At 38.1% G+C, this 12254-nt stretch overlaps 1 protein-coding gene and 1 pseudogene across 1 annotated transcript in view; both read left to right on the top strand.

Annotated features, from left to right (window-relative positions):
• LOC110315892 (vomeronasal type-2 receptor 116-like) overlaps positions 1-4078 on the top strand; it is a gene marked incomplete at its 5' end in the record, with an annotated part of 11172 nt that extends 7094 nt beyond the window's left edge. Inside the window, one exon of the mRNA XM_021189825.1 lies at positions 3150-4078. Coding sequence (XP_021045484.1) covers positions 3150-4078 — 929 coding nt within the window. The remainder of the gene's footprint in view (positions 1-3149) is intronic.
• A 91-nt stretch (positions 4079-4169) lies between these two features.
• Positions 4170-5565, top strand: LOC110315890 (annotated as a pseudogene).
• The last annotated feature ends 6689 nt before the right edge of the window (positions 5566-12254 follow it).

Raw genomic sequence — 12254 nt, 5'->3', positions numbered from 1 at the left:
TGTACTCCATTTTTTTAATGGGGTTATTTAAATTCCTGTAGATCAGCTTCTTGAGCTCTTTGTATATATTGGATATTAATCCCCTATCAGATTTAGGATTGGTAAAAATTCTTTCCCAATCTGTTGGTGGCCTCTTTGTCTAATTGACAGTATCTTTTGTCCTACAGAAACTTTGAAATTTTATGAGGTCCCATTTGTTGATCTTGATCTTACAGCACAGGCCATTGCTGTTCTGTTAAGGAATTGTTCCCCTGCACCCATTTCTTTGAGGCATTTCCGCAATTTCTCCTCTATATATTTCAGTGTCTCTGGGTTTATGTGGAGTTCTTTGATCCACTTATACTTTAGTTTTGTACAAGGAGATAAGAAAGGATCAATTCATATTCTTCTGCATGCTAACTGCCAGTTGTGCCAGCACCATTTGTTGAAAAGGCTGTCTTTTTTCCACTAGATGGTTTTAGCTCCTTTGTCAAAGATCAAGTAACCATAGGTGAGTGGGGACATTTCTGGGTCTTCAATTCTGTTCCATTGAACTCCCTGTCTGTCACTATACCAGTACCATTCAGGTTTTATCACAATTCCTCTGTAGTACAGCTTGACATCAGGCATAGAGATTTCCCCCAGAGTTTCTTTTATTGTTGAGAATTGTTTTTGCTATCCTTGTTTTTTTTTTTATTCCAGATGAATTTGCAAATTGCCCTTTCTAATTCAGTGAAGAATTGAGTTGGTTGCAGACCCCTTCAGTTCCTTAGGTAATTTCTCTAGCTCCTCCATTAGGGTCTCTGTTTTCTATCCTATCTTGTGGGGTGGTACCATCTCTGGGCTGGAAGTCTTGGTTCTATAAGAGAGCAGGATGAGCAAGCCAAGGGAGGTAAGCCAGTAAAGAATATCCCTCCATGGCTTCTGCATCAGCTCCTGCTTTCTGACCTGCTTGAGTTCCTGTCCTGCATCCTTTGGTGATCAACAGCAGTATGGAAATGTAAATAAACCCTTTCCTTCCCAACTTGCTTCTTGGTCATGATGTTTGTTCAGGAATAGAAACCCTGACTAAGACAGAGAAGGAAGTTAGGGAAACAATACTGTTCACAATAGCACAAATGACATCAACTTCATATAGTGCTAACCAAGAAAGTAAAAGATCAGTATGACACAAATTACAGATCCCTGGAGAGAGTAATTGAGGAATATATCACAATATAGAAGCATCTGTAACTAAAAGATATTGGAAACACTGTAAACTTAAAGATATTGCTTCTAGGTCAGTAGAATTATCATAGTGGAAATGGCTATCTAACCCAAAGCAATGTCCAGATTCAATGTCCCCATCAAAATCACAGTACAATTCTTCACAAATTTTGAAACAATTCTCAACTTCAGATGAAGGCTTCTGATTCTTAGGAAGTGTCCACACAATCTTCTTTTAATGTTAATTTTCAACAATAATAAATTTCATTCTTAAAATTTCAGCCACCAAAATCGTTACACACACACACTCACACACACACACACACACACACAAACACACACACACACACACACACACACACACACACACACACACACACACGAGTATATAAAGTGAAAAATGTAATGTATTGTAGATGCCCACCTCGCCAGCAAGGAAGAGGCCACACAACAGGATTCTTCTGCACACGTTTATTGGGAGAGCTTGATTGCTGTGGCAAAAGACCCCAAGCCTGAAAACTGGTGCTGCTTATATATGCTTAGCATAGACGTGGAGCCTCCTGATTGGATATGCCATCAGAACCTCATTAACATGCTCCATGGTGAACAGTGACTCAGCGGATACCCGAATGCACATGTGCACATTGCTTTATCAAGAAAGCATGCAGGAAGTCGGCAACATCTTGTAATGGCGAATTACCTATATGCACAATAACAGCTGTTCACACACTAAAAACAAATCTGAGCAGTGTTTGTTAATTGATTGTGTTGTAAAAACAGTATGCAGCTTGAAGAAATGCTAAACATTATAAACTTGAAGATATTGCTGATAGAAAATTGAACAGTATGGCAATACTATCTTTTATAAGTTAAAATATCAATTCAATGTTATTAATGGAATAAAATTGACTCTCTTGTTATCAATTATATTTTAAGAAAAAAGAAATATTATGTGATCCATTTTCTTAGTTAGGTCTTTGCTGCTGAGGACAAACACCATGAGACAAAGGCAACGGCTAAAAGGAAAACATTTCATTGGGGCTGGGTTTCTAGTTCAGAGGTCCAGTCATATGCTTGCTTTAAATATCTTGAAAACATATTATTTGGTTATTTTTGAGTACTATCTAATGTAATAGGGTATATTCCATAAATTCCACCCAAGAGTGAACAGAATTTCAAAACACAAGGAATTTTAAGGAGAAAAGGAAATTCAGAATTTGCATATAACAAGCAATTATCTGAAATGTTTTTTCAAAAAATTCTTCTTCTAATCTAGATAATTTTCCATATTTATGTTACGCAGGATATGTGGATCATGAGTACTATCAGGGCCATAGTAGGTTTTTGTAATCTTATTTATCATTCCCATTACTTTCAAAAGAGGTACAGCATTGTCATTAAAGTAAAGGCAGAGTAACATTGTACGAAAAGAGAACAGAGGCATTTTCCTAGTATAATTTAAATCACAATTATGAACATTGTTAAGGAATTTACTGGAAGGTAATGGTTACCTGAAATGATAAAATAATAATCTTTAAAAAAAAAAAAGAAAGGATATAGCTTGAATGCCTACATATTTTCCCAATGAACCCATTCCCAATTGTACATAAACTGGCTCTAATGAATGGACTGAGTGGTTATTAAAATGTAATAAGTAACAATAGAGAGCTCAAGGAGTTGTGAGTAAAAACTGAGGGAAGGGAAGGTATGTGATTGTAGTAATTAAAGAAAGGTTGCAACAAACCCTATTGTATGGGAACATAAATATGGAAAGCAATATGTAAGGAACAAGGTGGAGTTTATGAATCGAGAATTATGCATATCAATGTACTAATTGCTTTGTCCCTGAGAAAACAAAGTACAGTCACTTCTCTGACAGTCTCTGAAGTTAGAAAAGTCTCAGCATAAAATGAATCTCCTTAGCCTAGTCTCAAGTTCTCATGTTAACCTATATCTCTAACCAGATATAGACCAGTGTGTGAAGTGTCCAGAGAGTCATTACGCAAATACAGAGAAGAACAACTGCTTCAAAAAATCTGTGAGCTTTCTGGCCTATGAAGGCCCCTTGGGGATGATATTAGCAAGCATAGCTTTGTGCTTATCTGCATTCACTGCCTTTGTTATTGGCATATTTGTGAAACACAGAGACACTCCTATTGTCAAGGCCAATAATCGAGCTCTGAGTTACATCTTGCTCATCACACTCACCTTCTGTTTCTTATGTTCTTTGAACTTCATTGGTCAGCCCAACACAGCTGCCTGCATCCTTCAGCAGACCACCTTTGCAGGTGCTTTCACTGTGGCTCTTGCTACTGTGTTGGCCAAAGCTATTACTGTGGTGATTGCCTTTAAAGTAAGTTTTCCAGGAAGAATTGTAAGGTGGCTAATGATATCAACGGGCCCAAACTACATTATTCCTATCTGCACCGTGATCCAACTTCTTATTTGTGGAATATGGATGTTAACATCTCCACCAGTCATTGATCAAGATGCTCAGACTGAACATGGACACATCATCATTTTGTGCAACAAGGGCTCAGCTGTTGCCTTCCACTCTGTCCTGGGATACCTCTGTTTCTTGGCCCTTGGAAGTTATACTATGGCCTCTTTGTTGAGAAATTTGCCTGATACATTCAACGAATCCAAATTTCTGTCATTCAGTATGCTGGTGTTCTTCTGTGTCTGGGTCACCTTTCTTCCTGTTTACCACAGCACTAAAGGGAAGATCATGGTGGCTATGGAAGTATTCTCTATTTTGGTTTCCANCGCAGCACTCCTTGCCTTCATATTTGGGCCCAAGTGTTACATTATCTTGTTGAGACCAGAAAAGAATTCATTTAATCACATCAAGAAAAAAACCCACACTAGGAGGAAGATTTTTTCTAAAATATAGTTGAAAAAATAAATATAGCTTTTATGTTAAGAACTTCATACAAGCGTTCTTTCATCTATCTTTCTAAAATATGTTATAGAGTTATACTGTGATGAAAATTATATCAGGTTTTATTNCTTAATACAACTATATTATAGTGTTATAGTAGGAAAACCATTCATTTTCAGTGTTTGAAAGCCAAATTTATGGTCCTTGCCCTGGTGTAGGCCATACCTGATGCACACACTCACAGTCCACAGACTGTGAGGCAGAGATGGTCATGGCTCATAGGCAGAGGCAGGACGGGGAACTGCATAACAACCTCCTTGACATTCAGGGGAGCAGCCTCTGGCCTCTGGTACTGGAGCAGCTGCCAGTAGCTTGTGGGCAGCCTTGTGGTGCCATGTTCTAGGTCAATGATTTCTAAGACTCCAGTTTGATTCATTGAACTGGAAAACATGGGCAATCTTACTACAAAAAATCTTGTGAATCATGGTTATCCACTCATCCTTTATAGTGTGTTCCTTGATGTATGCAAAAAGTTTAAAGAGGCATGTGAATAGGTAGTGTCTTCCCCAGTAGAAGTAGCCAAAAAGCCTGACAGGATTATCACAATGCTGACCTCCAGTATGAATTCAGTAGAAGTTTCTTCTGCGGCAAATGGGATTCTTAAAAAAAAAACAAAAAAAAAAGGCTCATTATTAATAGATTCCAGTACTATTGTACTATTGATACTTCAGTTCGAAAAGAATTGGCAAAACAGCCAGGCAGTGGTGGTGCACGCCTTTAATCCCAGCACTTGGTAGGAAGAGGCATGTGGATTTCTGAGTTTGAGACCAGCCTGGTCTACAGAGTGAGTTCCATGACAGCCAGGAATACACAGAGAAACCCTGTCTCAAAAAACAAACAAACAATAAGAATTGGCAAAAGAAGTTGAGAAAATGGGGGCTGTTCTCATGGACTTGCCTGTTTCTGGTCTCATAGAAGCTGCTCGGTCTGGAAACCCTACATTTATAGTGGGAGGAGTTGAAGATGAATTTGCTGCTGCTCAAGAGTTGCTGGGGTGTATGGGCTCCAATAATGTATACTGTTGAGCTGTTGGGACTGTGCTGTCTGCAATGATCTGCAAAAACACATTGTCGGCTATAAGTATGATTGGAAACACTAAAGCTATGAACCCTGGAATCAGGTCAAGCCTTGACCCAAATCTATTGGCTAACATTCTGAATATGAGCTCTGGATGATGCTGGTCCAGGGACACTTAAAACAACACTGTACCTGGTGTTATGCATGGAGTCCCTTCATCTAATAACTACCAAGGTATATTTGCAACAACTCTCATGACTAAGGATCTGGGATTGGCTCAAAACTCTGCCACCAGCACCAAGACCCTATTTCTCCTAGGAAGCCTGGCCCATCAGACATACAGGATGATGTATTCAAAGAGTTACTCAAAAAATGACTTCTCATTTGCATTCAACTATCTACAGGAGGAGGAGACCTTCTGACTGTGCCCTGGGGACCTGGACAGTGTTAGGAACCAAACTCTGTCCTGAACTTCCTCTAGCTCACTCTAGAAATAATGGGTTTAATCAAAGTTAATCTGTCTGCTTTTAATTGTCTACATCACTCATAGCAATCCCTGGGAATTCTTATACATTTTAAATGTTGATGCTTTTATAGCCCAGTTGATGGTTTCTACTAACTAGCCCAGTTAACCTTTGTAATGCTTGAACCTTGATCACCAACAACAAAATTGAGCACCTGATCAGGGTATTTAATTTTCTCAACTTTGTAAATAAATCAAAATATTTTGTCAACATGATATAACTCATAGTAAAAAGGAAAGAAATTGGTTATAAAGACAAATTTGAGGGATATTTGCCCTGTTAACCACATGCTATTATTCCTTCATTCTGGGTTACTGACTTAATGTCCAGGGCTTGATAGCTAAGAAAGCTTGTTGACACTTGTCTTCCTGTTTGGATTGTTACAGTTTCTTTGTGCACCCTCCTGATACACCCTCCTGATACACCTTTCACACTCATCCAGTACATTCTTACTACACATTTTTGACTCCAGAAAAATGACATCTTTTAAAAATCTCAGAGCCAATGATGATATTCTTTCATATAAATATTACATAATTCTAACTATCATCATATTATTTTGGATTTTCATAAATTAATATCTTGATTTTAAAACAAGAAAGAAAGAAAACCACATTTTCTATGGTGATTCACCTTGTCTGAGTCTAAGATCTGTTGGCTCCATTCCCGGATCATGTCAAATATTTGTGTCTTTTTTTTGATAGAAACTCGTTCTTTTCTTGTATTGTTTTAAGTTTATTGAATTTCATGAGTATTCTTCTGTCTGTTTCAAATAGAAAAACATTTAGTTTGAAAGTTCATTGGAATGTTTATTAATTAATTATACTAAAAACTTAATTGTCATATAAGTAGTGTGTAAATATATTATATATTCAATTTTCAACATACCATGTTGAAAACGATCAACATGACATATATATATATATATATCAAAGCGTTTAATTGATTCAAAATAGTCTGATTGAATTTATGCTTTTATATTGAATACAACCATCTGCCATAATTTAAATGAAACCTTGTATAATGTAAAAGCATTCTAGTTCATGACTTTATGTTTTGTATACTAATTTAGTGTGAAGGTTCATTTAGAAATGTATTTTATTACCCAAAGTGTAATATGAGACAACCAGAACAATCCACTTAGAGCTCATATTCAAAGTTTGACAAAATTTGTGACATGTGCAGGTGTTTGAATGTTAGCAGACTACGTTCACATGCATTTAAATTTAGAAATTTACATATATATTATGTAGTATTTACTTTTCTGTTGCATCAGCTCATTTGAGAAATACTGGTGTCACAATTTGTTCATATTGAATTTTGTATCTTTTTTTAATACAAGCTATTCATCTTATTTTTATTCATTTAATTTGCTCTCACCTAATTTTCTACAAATTGATATAAAATACTAAATTAAATTCAAATATCACTTATAGCCTTCTACATTATTACTACTCATTCCTCCATGATTCATTATTATTTGGTAAAAATAAAAAATATTATACTTAAATTACCTTCTTTTTATCCCCACTGTTATATGAAAGAAAAATTATAAAATTGTTAGAACAATAGCATATGACTTTTCTCTTTGTCATGGTCACTCTTTTCTCTTATCACTATATCCTAGGTTATACCCTTTAAAGATTTTCTTGATAACTGTTCTATTTGGCTGATGATGAATCCATGTCTTCTTTGGAATTCTATTTAGGTCTACCCAATGGCAGAAACACCATGAGACTTAGAGGTAAAAGTATGCCTCCCATAATACTAAAATAACATTGGCACTCCCATATCTATTCTGAACAGTGAAAGTAAAAAAGTCAGCACAGCTGTTTGATAAAGATCCAGTAAAGCAGACCTAAATGATAAGATCATGATTAACTGTTTTTCAATTTTCTTCTGGATTTCCATATGTTGCAGGCCTGAAGAAAGCTTTTATTATTCATAAGTCTTGGGGATACTCGATTGATGGGAAATTTCTTAAAAACCCTTTATGCCACCTTCCATGTATAGTTTCCAAAGTTTCCCCAGGAATTTTCTAAGTATACTACCCACCTATCCTGCTATAAGAAAGTCATCCTTATCTGGGTCTACTTGAAGATTCCCTTGCATTGTGGAGATTGTGACACAAATAAATATGTCATAGATTTCACTACGATGAAATGATTTTAAGATTTGCTTGGAATATCTGCTTTTGGACTTACAAAGGAACAAAAAGTGATCAGAACAGTGTAAAATTTGAAATTGCAAACAAGACTGAGAGGACTAGAGAAGGGGGACCAAGATCAAATTTCAAGCTTCTTCTTAAAATGCCTTCAGGCTATTAGATAGCATATGATATGGGGCTTTCACATATGGTATGCCTCTATAACAAAAAAATATGCCAACAAAGTTAAAATGGCTGGCATTGAACTCCTGCTGACAGGAGCCTGATATAGCAGTCTATTGCGAGGCTCTGCAGGTGCCTGACAAACACAGAAGTGGAAGCTCACAGTTATCCATTGACAGAGCACAAGGTCCCCAATGAAGGAGCCAGAGAAATACCCAGCAAGCTGAAGGTTTTGCTTGGGCTCAAATGACAATTGGTACTTTGGCCATTAAAGTTTGGAATGCACCATTTGGGACACGGAAGCTTCTACCTGAGCTTGGAGATTTTACTTATATCTACTGCCCTTTAAACCTCAAAAGTTGCCAGCCTGAGAATGGGCTGTCATGCCATGGGAAAACATGCCTCTAGATTAGTTCGTAAAATTATTTATTAATTTACATCCCAAACGATGCCCCTTGAGGTTCTCCCTTCCCAGATTTCTTCACCACATATCCCTCCCCTTTACCTCTGAGATAGTGCTCTCCCAGCCACAGGAATTTCCCTTTCCTTGGGCATAAAGACTCTTCAATCTTAGGCTCTTCCCCTTTCACTGAGGCCACACAAGACAGTCCTCTGCTAAATATGTTTTTTAGTCCTCAGATCATGCAGTGTAGGTAAAAGGAATTGAATTCAAGAGAAGCAAAGATCTTATAGTCAAATGTATAACATGAGACAAATAGGGCAATATTAGAAATTTGAAGGCCTGGGGCAAGTCCAGCATGTCCTGACGGGCCCTGAAGGCCTAGGTGAAGATTTTGCAATAACAAATCCAGACATGTCCAGGAGAGTCCCTTGTTTGGACATTCCAGAGGATGGGTGCCCCCAAGGATAGACATAACCACAGGAACTGTTTTGGGTTATTTTTTGATTGACTCATTGGCCATCTGGGGGCCTGGGTCACGCTGACCCAGCAAACGGTTGGCCCTGTCCCCCTCCCTGGAGTTGCTGACACTAAGACCTGCATGTATTATTTTACTGAATGGTAGTCAAGCCAATGTGTGAAGCTGTTCCAAGTTCCGCAAAAGTCCCCCACCCCTCTCCCTAAAACAGGGAATAGAACTAATAGATGGTATGATCTGTTCAGTAGATGTTTCACTGTGTGTGTGACCTATAAGACCCTCATCCTAGCTGCCTGAAAGCCAGTATTTTGTTAGATGAAGATGTATAACTCACAGCTCCTCCTGCAACATGGCTGTCTGGATACTGTCATGTTCTGGCCTTTATGAATATTGACTTAACCTTTGAACCAGTAAGCTAAAACCAATTTAATGTTGTTTCTATAAGAGTCTCCTCAGTCATGGTTCCTGTTCACACCAGTAAAATACAAACTAAGATGTCTTGGTTTCAGGTATTGGAGTAATGATAGTCATGGCAATGCTTTTGTCTGAAAGAATTTTGATTTGGGGACTTTGGGTTTCGATAGCAGTGGAATGTTTCAAGTGAGGCTAAATGGGATGTTCAAGTAAGAATATAAAAGACCTTGTTGTTGAGATCGATTTCAATGGTGCAGACCTGGCCCAAGAGACTTCAGTGTTGAAGAATTTCATTATGTGGCTCAGTAACTCTTTTGGGGGTATTTTGGTGAAGAATTTGGTTGCTTTCTGCCCTTGTCTGTGTAGTCTACTGAGAATAAGTTAAAGAGATTTATATTAATTGCTTTGAAAAGGAAATCTCAGAAAAGACCATCATAAATTTTGTTTTCTGGTTAAGTCTCATGAAGAGCATTTTGAACAAGCATGGTTAAGAAAGGAATAATATAAAGTATATGATTCAAGTAGTAAAGGGTCAATAGGAAGTAAAATGTAGATGAATCCTATGTTTGAGGATAGTAAATTAAAGTAAGGGAGTGAAGACCTTGGGGCAAGATCCCACCAAGTTTAGTTTAGGGCTAGGAAGGTTAGTACATTCTTTTATTTCTAGGAGAGTGAGGAAAGCAGATATTAGGACAAAGTCAATCTGGGACAAAACAAGTTTTAGATGCAGGCATAGTGGTACATACCTACATACCTTTAATCTCAGCACTTAGAAGATGGGAATGAGGGCTGGTGAGATGGCTCAGTGGGAAAGAGCACCCGACTGCTCTACTGAAGGTCCAGAGTTCAAATCCCAGCAACCACATGGCGGCTCATAACCATCCGTAACAAAATCTGACGCCCTCTTCTGGAGTGTCTGAAGACAGCTACAATGTACTTACATATAATAAATAAATAAATCTGTGAAAAAAAAAGAATGTTGATTTAAAAAAAAAAAAAAAGAAGATGGGCATGAGTTCAAAGACACTCTACAGAGCAAGTACAACCACAGGTAAGCTTAGACAGTGATGGAATTGGAAAACATAAAGCTGTTGATAAAGTAATATAGCAAGGGGGCAAGGTCCAGCCACAGGAAGCAGTAGAACTCAGCAATGTTGGTCATTTGATCCTGGCTTTATATTAAAGAAGAGAAAAAGACTACTGGCACAATTTATGAGTGTTAACTGGAGGTAAGAAATTAATGCTGATTAAGAAGAGACTAGCATCACTCAGGTGAAATCTTTTGGGAAGTATTTTCTGAGTATTCACAGAAGCTGTGTTCCAGAGATAGCCAAGGTTGTAACTCATGTTGCAGATGTACTTGGTAATGAGTAAAAGTCACCCAGGTGGTACTGGTTTTGAAGGCATCAAGGAGTCATGAAGAGTAGGTGAGATTTGCATTGTGAGAAGCTGTGGAAGGCTATTGGTGAATGCACAGCCTCAGTTGTAGTTGGTGTTCCAGGATTGAGGGTAATGCAGAGAAAATGTCTGGATATAAAATTAACTCAAACAAATCAATAACCTTCCTCAACCAGAAGGATAAACTTGGTGAGAAAGAACTTAGGGAAACAGCACCCTTCACAATATTCACAAGTAATATGACATAACTTGGTGTAACTCTAACCAAGCAAATGAAAGACCTGTATGACAAAAAATTCAAATCTCTGAAGAAAGAAATTGAAGATCTCAAAAGATGGAAATATCTCCCATGCTCATGGATTGGCAGGACTAATATAGCAAAAATTGCCAATTTGCAGAAAACAATCTACAGATTCAAAGCAATTCCCATCAAAACTTCAACTCAATTCTTCACAGAGGTAGAAAGAGCAATTTGCAAATTCATTTGAAATAACCCAAAACTCAGGATATCAAACTTCTGGGGGAATCACCATCATTGACTCAAATTGGATTGCACAGCAATAATAATAATAAATGTATGGTATTGGTACAGAGACAGGCAGGTAGATCAATGGAACAGAAATGAAAACTCAGAAACCAAACCACACATCTATGGTCACTTGATCTTTGACGAAGGGTCTGAAACCATTCAGTAGAAAAAAAGACAGCATTGCCAACAAATGGTGCATGGTCAGCATGTAGAAGAATGCAAATTGATCCATTTGTTGGTAAGTTTTATTATATATTTTCTTTATTTACATTTTAAATGATATTCCTTTTCCAGGTCCCCCCCCAGAAGCTCTTTATCCATTCTCCCCTTCCCCTTATTTCTATGAGGGTGTTGCCCTACATAACCATCCACTCCTGCCTCCCTGCTCTGTCATTCCCCTACACGTGGGAATACAACCTTCCCAAGGCCAAGGGCCTATCCATTCATTGATGCAGGACAAGCCCATCCTCTTCTATATTTGAGAATGGAGCCCTGAGTCCCTCCAATTTGTACGCTTCTGTGAGTGGTTTAGTTCCTAGGGACACTGGCGGTTCTGGTTGATGGATACTGTTGATCTTCCTTTGTGGTTGCAAACTCCTTCATCTCCTTCTGTCCATTCTCTGCCTCCTCCACTGGGGACTTATCTCCTGATACAAAGCTCAAATCCAAGTGGATTATGGATCTCCACATAAAACCATATACACTGAAACTAATAGAAGAGAAAATAGGGAAGATCCTAAAACATATGGGCACATGGGAACATATACTGAACAGAACACCAGTGGCTTGTGTTCTAAAATCAACATTTGGAAACGGATCCTCATAAAATTGCACAGCTTCTGTAACACAAAGGACACTGTGGGGCAATGGGCTTTGCACAGACAGGCTGATCTCCAGTCGAGTTGAGAGGTGGAACCCCTGAGAAATCCAGTGATGATAATTCCCACCTACATGGGACAGAAGGCGTTCCCTCATGTCTCCTGGAACCCTGGCTCCTGTCAAAGTTACCACCCCCACAGCCACCACAGTAGAAGTGTGG

Source organism: Mus pahari, unplaced genomic scaffold (genome assembly GCF_900095145.1).
Source record: "Mus pahari unplaced genomic scaffold, PAHARI_EIJ_v1.1 scaffold_8054_1, whole genome shotgun sequence".
NCBI classification, from domain to species: Eukaryota; Metazoa; Chordata; class Mammalia; order Rodentia; family Muridae; genus Mus; species Mus pahari.
This window is presented reverse-complemented; position numbering and strand designations above follow the sequence as displayed.